The sequence below is a fragment of the Eurypyga helias genome, unplaced genomic scaffold (assembly GCF_000690775.1).
Source record: "Eurypyga helias isolate BGI_N326 unplaced genomic scaffold, ASM69077v1 scaffold5749, whole genome shotgun sequence".
In the NCBI taxonomy this organism is placed as follows: domain Eukaryota; kingdom Metazoa; phylum Chordata; class Aves; order Eurypygiformes; family Eurypygidae; genus Eurypyga; species Eurypyga helias.
Window position 1 is genome coordinate 40,959 of NW_010272676.1, and position 12,563 is coordinate 53,521.

A 12,563-nucleotide genomic window follows, 5' to 3' on the forward strand; every position below is an offset into this window, starting at 1 on the left:
ATTAAAGAAGAACAGAAAATATGTTAGGTTAAGAAACAAATCCCTATACTCCTTATTTTTCCTGAAACAAGCTAAGAAGAAATTGCAGAAATCGGAGCCCCCATTGCCCAGGCCATACTGAGTGTGTGTCTCCTTTGCTGGTTTCAGCAGGGGATAGAGTTAAGGGTTTCTAGGCCGAGTCCTGAGGAGATCCTGTAAGCTCACATGTTACGAGGGACTCCGTGGGTTCTGTCAGTCCCCGAACTGTTTCATTTTTGCCGAGGCAGCGGTGCTGCTGTAGGAGGTTTGTTTACGTGGGTGGGCTGGCCGGGTGTCCCACATGCAGACTTGTAATCCAAACATGCTTATTTTCTGTTTACTTACTGCTACGATGCTGCCACGGGTAGCAGTCTGCTCCTGTGCTGATGGTTTACACTAACCTGTGTTCAGGGCACGTCGTACACGTTCGAAGTAGAGGAATCACTGAAGACAGTTGTGAAGACACGATTAACATTAGGATGTACGCTCTGTAAGGAAACTCTGAGTGTGATTGCCCAGTGAACTAGCCATATAACGTGTCAAAACATGTTTGCAGTACCTCTTATTCTCTCCTGTCTTTTAGCGTGTTGCCATAATCCTTGTGCTCCGTGACACCGGCCTGCTTCCGATGTCTGCTTACTCGTGGCTTCAGAGATTCCTCTGTCGCATTCAGTGACACCTTGTTGGTGCCTCAGCACTGCTGGTTCTTTGACCAGGTGCTGTTGAGTGCTCCTGAGCCAGAAACAGACACTGGGCATGTGGAAATTACAGCAGAGAAACAGGGAGATTTACCCCCGCTCCTGTGTCAGATGTGCCAATGTCTGGGAAGCATCATGTGCCAGCTTCCTCCATCCTGTCATATCCCAACTTGGCCAACATCCAACATCTCCCAACAGTCAGAGGGTAAAAGCAGGCTGCCCTGCTGCTGCACGAGTTGTTTTCTCAGTGCTCTCCAGCACATTAGGTTCCTCTAGCTCTAAACAGATGAGGTGGTTGTGCTCTTCCTTGGGGCATCTTCCCACCTGTCTGAATCTCATGTTCCTGCCTCTATGGGAAGAGAAGCAACAGTGTCCCAATGCAGCCCCATCTCATAGAATAGCAGGTGACCTCTTTTCCTTTCTCCCCCTGAGCTGACTCTTGACTGGGAAGGCTGAGCTCCTGCAGCACAGAGTTGACCCGAATTAAACCCTTGCAAATCCCAGAAAGGAGCTCAGGTACTTCGTGCAGTGCGTACTTCTTCAGCGCTTGCCAGATACAAAAGAGCTGGTTCAAAACTCCACTGTTTTGAGGGATCTTTGGGCAAAAGACTATGTAGTTGGTGCCCAATTTGGAGAGAGGATTGTGCACTTGGGTTCTCGGCAGTCCCCTTCCATAACCAGAACGGAAATACTTCCTTTGGGCAGTAGGAGATTTTGCCAAACTGGGAAGGATATTGCATCTTCACAAGGGAATGTTCCCCTTAAAGGGCTGAATTCAGTCTTCCTTACTGCAGAAACCCTTTGCATCTGTAAAAATGAAACGTAGGGACAAAGCTCAAGGATATATATATAGGCAGGCAGTGAAGATGCAGGTACAACCCCTGTGGTTTATTCATGGCTATCGGATGTGCACCCAAATCACGCTGCCAGAAATGACACTCTTCCACTGATGACCCGGTATGAGTTTTGTGTTGGATTTTGGACATCAGCAGAGCCCTGCCATTCCCGGTGCTGCATTTTCTTCTTACCCTAGCCATTTCCCTCTCCCAGTGAGGAGGGGCAGAGCCATAAATCAGCTTTCCTTGTTTGTTGTTTGCCCTCACAAGGGAGCAGTGTGCGCCGAGCGGACCCACGTGCAGCTCCGGGGCAGCGATGGTTAATGAATGTTCTGTTGCACTCCCCTGGCTGTGCAGCCACAAATCCTTCTAATAATGCTGGGTGTCGACAAGGGCAGGAGGTCACTGCAGGCTGGTATATATCAACCTTCACCAGAAAAATGCAACTTTAGCTGAGCTGAGCATTTCCCGGTGGCGCCAGCCTCTCCAAGCCCTCATAAAAGGACTGTCTGCAGCCATCTACTGCTGAGTAATAACAGCCACCATCAGGCCCCTAAAATTATAAGGACAAATTAAATTGGCCCTTTCCATATTGTGTGGGACTTAAACACATGTTCCTTTGCTTGTTACAGTAATAGCAGGAAACTGTGTGCAGGGGTTTACAGCTGGAAGCCCTATGCCGAAGAAATTCACGGTTGAAGCTGTTGGTAGCAGGTTTGGGCAAATTTCAGTAGAAATGCTTTTTGCTTCATGTTGTTCTTTCTAATGCATAATAATAAGGCTTTCCACAGAAAGCTAAGATCCCAAAATAACTTGGGAACATTAAAAAAAATCAGTCACCATGATACTGGGTTGTTAGTATTCGAGATACAGAAAAATCATAGGAGTAACTCTTAGAAATTATTTTTAAATGAAACTTTATAGAATTATATGACTTTATAGATATTATATATCCCTCAATATCAGAAGGATATTGACCACTTGGAGCGAGTCCAGAGGAGGCCACGAAGATGATCAGAGGGCTGGAGCACTTCTCCTATGATGAAAGGCTGCAAGAATTGGGCTTGTTCAGCCTGGAGAAGAGGAGGCTCCGAGGAGACCTCAGTGCAGCTTTCCAGTATCTGAAGGGCCTACAAGGGTACTGGGAGAGGACTTTTTACAAGAGCTTGTAGTGATAGGACAAGGGGTAATGGGTATAAATTGAAATCAGGGAGGTTTAGATTAGATATCAGGAAGAAATTCTTCACAGAGAGGGTGGTGAGGCACTGGAACAGGTTGCCCAGAGATGTTGTGGATGCCCCATCCCTGGATGTCTTCAAGGCCAGGCTGGATGAGGCTTGGAGCAACCTGGTCTAGTGGAAGGTGTCCCTGCCCATGGCAGCGGGGTTGGAACTAGATGATCTTTAAGGTCCCTTCCAACCCAAAGCATTCTGTGATTCTATGATTCTATATCAGAAGATAGCATTTATATTTTGGTGGCGACTCATTAGCATTCTATACCAGGGAGACAGTTGCTGGATTCTTTGAGTTGGTGCAGTAATTCCATAAATAAGGGCTCTTGTGCCTTCCTCTGAAGCCAGGGATCGTGACACACACACCGACCTGCAGTCAGCGTGATGCAGTGAGCTAGAGCGTTTTCACAAATGGCTGGGGTAGATTAGGGGCAGTTGCACCCCAGATGTGGGAAGCACTCCTCAGTTGTGTTCTGACACTCCTTAGAGACGCAGATTGTCCTGGTAAGTAAAAAGCATAAGAAGAGGAGGTAGTCTGCGGGCCTGACTGGTATGATGCAAACCACAAATCCCTGGGCCTCAGAGAGAGGGAAGATGAGCAGCCGAGGCCTGGCCTGACCCCACTCGTCAGAAGGGAGGATGCCTGTGGCTCTTTCAAATGGCTGCTCTTTTCAAATGTAAGGATTAATTTTCCTGGCAGAAGAATGTTTTGGATTTTTCAGCTGGTGGGAGAAGGGGACCTGTAATACCTGGTGCGATCCAGCAGCATGATTCCCTGGTGGTCTGGAGGAGTGTCAATAAGAGACTTAATGGAGTGTTTTGGGGTGTCTGAGGTCTTACTGGGGCTTTGGTACCAAAACCAATCTGGGAGCTATTCAATGAGATTATGGATGATGTCTCAGGAATAGTCTGAGGGAGATACAGGCACCAGGGACCAGGAAGAACCCTTAGCATTATGCACCTTGCAAGCATTCCTCATCGGGTCACAAAAAAGAAAACGGGTGGCTTTTTCCTCAGTTGTGAGGCAGCAACCGCAATCCTCTGTGCGTTTCCCCTTACTGACACATCCTTTTTCAGCCGAAGAAATCCCTGTGGTTTAGTGTCTGATCAGTTTTCTAAGCAGTCTAAAATCTTTCTTATTCTCCAATTTCAACCTGTTTTCTATAAAATGACATGAAACTAAACCTGTTAATTTTTTTCCCAGTTACTGATGAACAAGCAAATCGGATTAAAAAGATATGAAGTGGATGGAAGAAAAGTCCTTTTTTATTTTGATGAGGTAATGACTTTGTTTCTTAGAATCATGTTGCTTTTCAGTGAAAGACCAGTGGATCAGGCATGGGTACAGCGTGCTGACGTTGATGGTCCCTCACAGATGAGAATTACCATGCAGCTTTAACTGGCCAGTTCCTTCAGCCGGTTTTGAGGTGGTAGGTGTTGTGGCTTTGGTTGGAAACCAAAGCATCATAGAGACGGGTGATTAGCTTCAGCCCATATAGAATTTCTGGGCAAGTATCACTTAGTTTTTGCCTCAAAATAATCTAACCCTCAGGTACAACTAGCTTTGCTGAAAGGAGGGAGTAAAAATGCAGTCTAACTTAAAACTCATAGCACATACTTAAGAGTGGAAGATGAGATCTGCCCTGGCTTGGTCATCAGCAGTAAATTGTTGGCTATTTACATTAGCAAGCTGACTGAGGGCAGGAGTGGTGTTAGGTAAGCCGGGGAAAACAGCTTGATTTTTCAGGTTGTCCTTGTTGTATGGCAAGCCTGTGCTTTAAAGGCCAGCACAGTATCACGTTTTAATTTATCCTGTTTGGCTTTTAGTCATAATCTTTGTCTCTGTACCCAGTATTGAAGCATCTTCATTCTCCCCAAGCAGCCATCACAGCGTGTTACACTGGGGCACGTGCTGCGTTTGTTCGTCTCTCTTCGCTTAAAGTGCAGTTTTTGTTACAATGGGTCTTTTACATCATTTCATACAGATTCCCAGCCAGTGCATGACCTGTGTGAAGTTTCAAGCTTTCAGAGAGCATATAGTTGGGAAAACAGCTCCTGTTCCTATCAAAGTGTATGATTACTATGAGCCAGGTACGTGCCTGTTTTCCTTGGATTTTTGCCAGCAGTAGAGCTATTGGCATAAGGCTCAGTTGTGACTTATCCTTCTCGTTGGCCTGCAGCTTTTGAAGCAACTCGTTTCTACAATGTGAGCGAAAACAGTCCCTTGGCTCGGGAGCTCTGTGATGGGCCAACATGCAATGAGGTGGAAAGCTCAGCTAGCCAATGGGTTGGTAAGTTTCACCAAAGCCAAGCAGATTTTTTGGAAAATGGAGCTCACAGACACACTGTCCAGGAGTTCAGAACTCGAAATTATATTTAGAAAAATGCTCTATTTCACTGTCTGTGTTAGCAGAAGTTTTACAAAGGTTTGTGGTAGCAGTATTAAACTTCAGACAGCCATGAAGACCAAGGTAGTCTGCCTTTCTGTCATCAAAGTGATTATTACTTGCTTCAGAGGGAAGATACAGTGCATAATTCTGGAAGAACCTGCACACAGTGAGATTTCTGTTAATAAACAGAAAGGTTGAAAACTCTTTAAAAGGCAGTTTGGTTTTCTTTCTCTAAAATAACTTGCTATAGAGTTCCATGATTAACTGTAGGAAGATTGAATTGTTTCACGCATCACTGAAAGGAATAACTTTCTCCAGAAACTGTGTGTTCCTTTCCATCCTCTGTGTCATATAAAACAGTTGCATTATCCTGTACCTGGAATCTGCTGCACTATGGTTCTTTAAGAAAGACAGTTTTATTCCCAGAGCTTTTTATTCTACGAAGTTTGTAAATTCCTATAAGGAATTCACCATGAAAACTTACATCAGAGAAATAGAAGAAAATTGCCACCTGATCTCCCCCTTCCCCATGCTATGAATAATATTGCTTTTGATGTGTTTGCTTACTCTTCAGGCTTTGTTCACTCCGGACCATGCAGTAACATTTTTGGCTGCTTGGAGGACGAGTATTTTGAGCAGTGCATGTGTTCACGAGACTGTGGCTATGACGGGGAACCTGTGTGTGGATCAGATGGACAGATTTACCCGAACCACTGCCAGATGGAAGTAGCATCGTGCAGGAATAATACAAGGATAGAACAGATGCCCATGTCTCAGTGTTCTGCCTGTAGGTTTCATTCAGTTCCCTTTTCTGTTACGATCTAGTTGCAGAGCACTACAAAACCTCATCTAAGCAAATGATAATTATAACTCTGTGATAGGGAAAAGAGGAGAATTCAAAGCCTCCTGTGTATTATCTTGCTACTCATACTACAAGGGATTAAGTTATAAGACGAGTTGCCTTCCGGCTTATCTGAGAATAATTGGTTTTCTGTGCTCGTTTTGTGTTTTATGAATTGGAATGAACTTCAGAGAAAATGAGTGGACCTGTTTTATCTGAAGTGAATCATCCTAGATAAAAATGACATCAAGGAAGTGGAACACTCTTTGGAGGTTCTGCATGGGCTTTTGAGATGTGTGGTGTAGTAGCTCAGTGAAGTGAGCACACTACCTCTGGAAGTGCAAACAGTTTCTAGAGATTCATTAACAAATTTTATGACCAATGCATGCATTTTTCGTTTTATTTACAGCCAAGAATTTGCCAGAAGAAAGGGAGACACACTCCCACACAGTTGAGCAACCCAGTGTTCAACAAACTCCAGCAGGTAATATCATATCATACCTTTGTGTTTATCCAAGGCCTTTTTCTTTAGCCAGGTCAAAGCTTATCCTATTACTGTGTAAAAGTATATATGGCTCTTAAGCACATTTAAGTAAAGATGCTGAATTTCTTCATTTTTTAGAAAAGACAGAATATTCATAAATCAGAAAAAATGAAGAGGTCTGGCAAACAGGATGATAACACTTCAACAACAGACTAGCTCTTCTAGTCCTTTTCCTTTCCAGATGTGTTGCATGATACCTGCTCCCTTCAATTCCAGATTTAGGTAATTGCTCATCAGAGTGGGCAAGTGACCCTCCTATTTTCTCAGCCATGGTACGTTTGAACTCTGTGATCTTTTCTTCAATATTAAGCTGGATTTAAAACCAGGCTGATGTAATGTATTTCAACAAACAACTGAACAGGACATGACAACAGACCAAACCATTGCAAGAACTAGAATCCAGGTGGATTAACTTTGTCTCTAGCAGTTCTGTGCAAAAATTGAGCTGGCAGTCTTGATCCTCTCAGAGCTGCTGTTTGGAATAAAGGGCCTTAGTGAGCAAAAATGTTAAGGTCAGTAGATGGGGTAGCCAGGAATTTGGCTGCTCACTTTAATTGGTGCTTATATTCATACACTTTTTTCCAAGACTCATGTCGAACTTGCTCATGGCTCACAATAAATCTCACCAAGAAGCAGTGGAGGGTCAATAGAATAGTTTGTTTCATGCTGTTTCTAGTAAATAAACTGGACTAGATTTTTCCTGGCTGCTTTCCACTCATTAATTTTCCCCTGGCCTCTAACTCTCCTAACAAGTCGGTAAAACAAGTTAATTCTTTAAGAGAAGCCTCTGTGCCTTCTCATGTCCTTGTGCACCAGAGTTCCGAGCAGCATGTGTCCAGCATGAGACACCGTCCTGTTCTTTGCTCTCCCTCTGCCCTACAGAATTGACAGTTTTCTTACTAAGGTGTAAAAGCAAGGTGAATATGCCATTATGACTATTTCTATAGGTCATGCAGTCTTAGTGTTTAATGTCTCTCCTGCTGTCCCTCCCTTTGTTTCTGGACTTAGTGTGACACTATATATATAAAAATATATATGATTTCTGACTATTAGAATACCGAGATGAATGCTTGTTGCTTTTTGGTCTGTGCAAATGTGATGTGCTCAGCATGGAGACTCTGCACTCTGAACCCTTTAAAGCAGCATTCCCAAACTGCTCTGCAGGGCACTGCTGGTATGCAAGGCCATATACTAAGTGTTTTGCTGCTGCTCTACAACATGGAACTGCAATTACATTGTTTCTCAAATAAAATGCTGTTAAAATATGGCTACCTGGGAGAAAATTGTGGAACTTGACAGTAGTCCACAATCCAAAAATTTTCAGAAGAGTGTTTTTGAAATAATCTGCATTAAAGTGTCTAAGAAAAATAACCCTCTGGTTTCTGTTCTAAAGAGACAAAAGCAATGTTGGCGCAGTAGGCTGGCTAGCGGTGACAGTGGAAGTGGAAGTTCTGATTTACTGGGGTTTTGTGTGTGCGTATGTGTGGTGTTTTCATACAGATGTCAGATTAACAAACCGGTATGCCATAAGGGTGTGTTTGTCAAAGCACAAGCAGGTAGAGCTGACTTTGTTCTAGGATCTGGGAGCATTAAAGTTGAGAGTCTCCTGGAAAGCAGATAGGCTTCTGAACTGAGCTGTCTGAGCAGCCATGGCAGAGTGAGCATTCCAAAATACAACTGACTAAATCCTGCATCAGGAAAAGCGCCCAGCATGTGATTTTCATTAATCCGCTGGGCTCCTCTCAGGTCAGCCACACGGTACATGAATCAAAGTTTAACAAATGAATGAATCCCTCCTTGTACACGGCTCTCATTTGGACTCGCTGGTTTGTTAGCATTGAAGCATGTGATTGGTTTAAGTCGGCTCAGGTGCTCTGGGTTTCTAGTGAAAGTTTTGATGAGCCATGTCCAAATCTGCCATTTCCTAAAGGATGCAAAACTCCAGGAGTCAAATCAAGCTTAGGGCAGGTTGGTGAAACTGCCTCAGTGTGTTAATCTTCAGGAAATACCATTTTCTTGGAGAACCTCGTGGTGTTTATATTGTCTGAAATCCTTCGGTATTTGCCATATGACTTGTGCAGGCTCGGCTTGGTTTGATTGATGCTTTCATTGTTAGCTCCTGTCTCTGTTACCCCAGCAATGGAAACAATGACAGCCAGCTTCCTTCCAGCAAACAGTGGGGAACTTCATACTGTGTTCGGGCTCGCTCTGGCAGACGCAGGCTTGCAGGGTAGTTCCTATACACCAGCCAGTTTCTAGAATGAGCAGCAGCTTTTGAGTTTTGCTGTTCGAGGGAAGCAGTTGTATGTAGACGGTCCGTAAAATCGGGATGCGGGGCTTTTCGCAGCACCTAGCTATGGCCAGAGCAGTTTAAAATGCCTTGCCAAAGTCCGCAACAGATGTTGTGGCAAGTCAGGCAGAACAGCTGAGGTTTGGTCTTAAAACTGTAGCCTTTTTTGTACAGATGGGTACTCTTTGCATCTTTAGAAATAGCCTCTTGATTGAGAGGGAAGTGTACAGGGGGGCAGGACTCAACTGAAGCGACTCGAGTCTGACTCCCCTTCCTCAGCTGTTCTTTCTCACAGGCCAGAGTGATGCTCTCACAGACTCAGTAATACTGAAGCTCCGAGGGGTGGAACAGGTTTTTGATGAGTAGCACAGACCTATTCCTGCCTCTCAGCACTGAAGCTCTGCTGGTGTGCTTCCACAGCCTGTTCCAGGCATAGCTGCTTGTACTGAAAGCTCCTGGAGCAGGATTTTGGTTGCTAATTGGAGTATGAATATTTTGAGTGTCTCTGTGGCTTTCCTAAAATTGTTGTCACACCAGGCTGCAGAAATATGGGTGGATTTCAGAGCCTCAGAGATCCTCGGTAGCTCTGGTATCATCTCTCTGATGAAGTGGTGCTCTGATTGCTTCCACAGATCATTAACGCTCTTCTGAAATTGCCTAGATCTTCCCTGCCAAAGTGCAGCTGGCTGTTGGAAGACAGTCCGTTGATATCACAGTAATGCTGCGGTTCTACACGTCCTTGATGGAAAAGCTCTGCGGGAGTGCGGCGCAGGGGTGCTGGGTGGTGTCAGTGCTGCTGTGGTGTTGCGCTCCGTGCTCTGAGCCTGCAGCCCCCCCAGCTTCATGCTGCCTGACCCCCAGCCTTCTCCCCAAGGCTGGAGACGTGTTATTTGTACAGTTCTGCGCTAGCAGTCAGACGGGCCGGTAGCTGCAAGAAAATACCAGGTGGAATTACCATACTTTTATTTGGTGCTGTTGTTATTAGTTTCTAAAACATTTAAATGCCATCACCATCTCCAGCTCCTGACAGGGACATCGGAGCGAGCTCTGCTTCCAGGTGGAGTCATCTCCAACACTCCCTGGCAGGCGCGTTATTTGCAGGACCGCTGCTCTTTTAGGATTGATTGAACTGGCAACGGGTCACTTTTCCTTTCACCCCATCGGTGTTCAGCAAACATTGGCTTAGGCACAAACATTTGGAGATGGGGGAGTGGTTTGTATGCAACAGGAAATGCCGGCCTTTCCTCTTTGCTTTGACTCCATGGCTGCATTCCTGGGAAGAACGAGGTCGGTGATGTTAACTCGGGGCCTGGTGGACAACAATCCTCCGTTCTCAGACCAGCTCATGATCTGGCAGGTTCTCATGTGGAGAAGGCCAAGAAGAAGCGAACACAGAGACTGATGCCGCTTTCAGGCGAGTGTTCCCTTGCTCAGGGCTGAGCCTGTTGCTGGGAGGATGCAGGAGGCAACAGGGAAGAGACTTCAGATGTTTTATTTCTAGAGAACAAACATTTTCAAAGGCCTTGATGAGTGTTCTCCTTAAATAAAGCCAACTTTGCGGGTGGGGGGAGGAGGAGGACTTTTCCTCCTTACAACAACTACATTTCAGTGGTTGCTTTGGTTTGGATTAGAGCAGTGTACACAGAAAGCAAACAGGAAAGATGGAAAGCTGAGCTGGCTTAAGGAACAGTTTAGAAAACGGGGACCTGTTGATATTCCCAGATCTTACCCTCTGGACAGTGAGCAATCACCCACCACAGAGAGGCACAGCCCGTTTCGAGAGAGGTGGGTACTGTGCGAGTGACCTGCCCATGTCTTGGCATAGACCGGAGTGGATGCAAGGAGGATAAATACCTGTTTCTGCCCGTGATGAGTCTGTTCCTGGGGTAAATGGTGGAGTCTGTCAGTGGTATGTGACTGTGCTGAAGCAGATGCATCTCAGTTACTGCTGGTTCAGGCTGAGGGAGAAGCGAATGGCTTTGATATAGGCTCCTGGCCCATTGTGCCAAGATCTTCGTTGTGGTTGGGCTGATAAGAAATCTGGCTGCTTAAACTGATCTTTTCGGTGACGTGCACCACGTGAATTCCTCTAACGCAGTCTGCCCTTTAGCTTTGTGACTGGCTTTTGTAAAACGGTGCTTAAAGGAATGGACAGGTTGCACATCTTTGTATGGATTGGTCTCTCCTTGGCTGAGGTACTTGGCTCGGGCTAGTCAAAGGAGAGAGATGTGTTTTCAGGGAGCAGGGTCTCTCGTCTGTGACATACAGTGTTCGCAAAGATATCTCTTACTCTTATTTTACTGTACAGAAGTCCACATCAAGACTGGTTCCTGACTTAAGCACTTCAGTTAATGCCTAGATTTAGGTAGTTTAAAATGAAACTGAGATTCTTTCCAATTACGTGCCCCCCCACCCCCCCTTTTCTTTTTCTTCCCTTCCCTCAGATTTCTTTAATTTTTTCCAGTGCCCAGGTCTCAGACTGAAAAATTGAAAATTCTGATTTACAGCAGCTTTTCTCCTTGCACATGAATCTAAGCATGCATGTGTAGGTCCGCTGACATGTGTAGCCTCCTTTACTCGTGTAAGGCACTCACTTGGCCCCTGAGCAACATTCCTTTCCTTTTATGTCACTCCCCTTCTCTGCGATGCAATATATGATGCTGAAATGCAGTTTCTTTGGCTAAAGCACAGCCTGGGTCTCTCTGCTTTCCTTTCCAGCAGAGGAAGGTCCTCCGCTACAGACAGATCTGTCCTACTACTCCTATGAATATGACCCAGACCCCTATGCGTCGGAAGCAGACGTCTTCGAGATCGTGGCAGAACTGACAACAGCAAGCACGTTAAAAGAAGTGGACAAGATTCAGGAAGAAGTGACCCCAGTAGAATGGTGAGCCAGAGAGCGGGGGATCCTAAATCTGGTTTGAGAGTCAACATATAATGTACGAACTCATGTGTTGGGTTAGACGTATTGAATTCCTCGAAAGGGGCATTCTTACAGCTGTCTTGCTGACCTTTTTAGCCAGGAATCACATCTTGCTAGAGCAGCAATTAGAAGTCTTTGTGCCCTGACTGTCTCCATCCCTTGCAGAATAAGAGATGACCTTTTAAGCTTTTCTCTGCCCGGCCCTGGTGATGTTTCACAAAGATACGTAATGGGAAAGTGACTTTTTTCATTATGTTCTTTTTTCAACAGAAATATTTAAATAAAGAGAAGAGGCTCAGAATCAACTCCTTTAAGAGTTTGTTCCTACAGACGACCTGCTGCAGAACAGAAACCGAACGATGACTACTTCCTGATGCACTCAGAACTGTAGGCTTTGCTGCCCCGTGGGGAGGGATCTGGAGCGCTAAGGGGGGGACACTCAGCCTTATTTTTCTGTCGATTTTCCTGCCTTTTGTGCATCCTCTTGGGATTATTTCCAAGGATGGGAGACCAATATACTGTGCCCTCTAGGTGAGAAAAATAGGGGCTGGGATTCAAACCTATAGAGCCTTGCAAAGTGTTTTCTCTACTATCGGGATTCTGCAAATGCCATTTCCTAGCTACATTTAGAAGCTAAGGCCTTGTGCTTAGCTGAACTGCTGTTTGAGGAGAGATGGCTGAGAAGTTTCTCAAATTATAATAATAAAAATCAGTGTGTTTTGCTAATTATGATATAGCAAGAGCTTAATCATCTTCCCCAGCCCATCAGTCTACTGCACCCACAACCATGT

General features: G+C 45.1%; 1 protein-coding gene across 1 annotated transcript in view; it reads left to right on the forward strand.

Annotated features, from left to right (window-relative positions):
- CPAMD8 (C3 and PZP-like, alpha-2-macroglobulin domain containing 8) overlaps window positions 1–11,740 on the forward strand; it is a gene marked incomplete at its 5' end in the record, with an annotated part of 50,637 nt that extends 38,897 nt beyond the window's left edge. The window contains 6 exon segments of the mRNA XM_010159205.1: window positions 3,989–4,063; window positions 4,770–4,875; window positions 4,965–5,075; window positions 5,749–5,961; window positions 6,425–6,499; window positions 11,568–11,740. Coding sequence (XP_010157507.1) covers window positions 3,989–4,063; window positions 4,770–4,875; window positions 4,965–5,075; window positions 5,749–5,961; window positions 6,425–6,499; window positions 11,568–11,740 — 753 coding nt within the window.
- Between the last annotated feature and the right edge of the window lie 823 nt (window positions 11,741–12,563).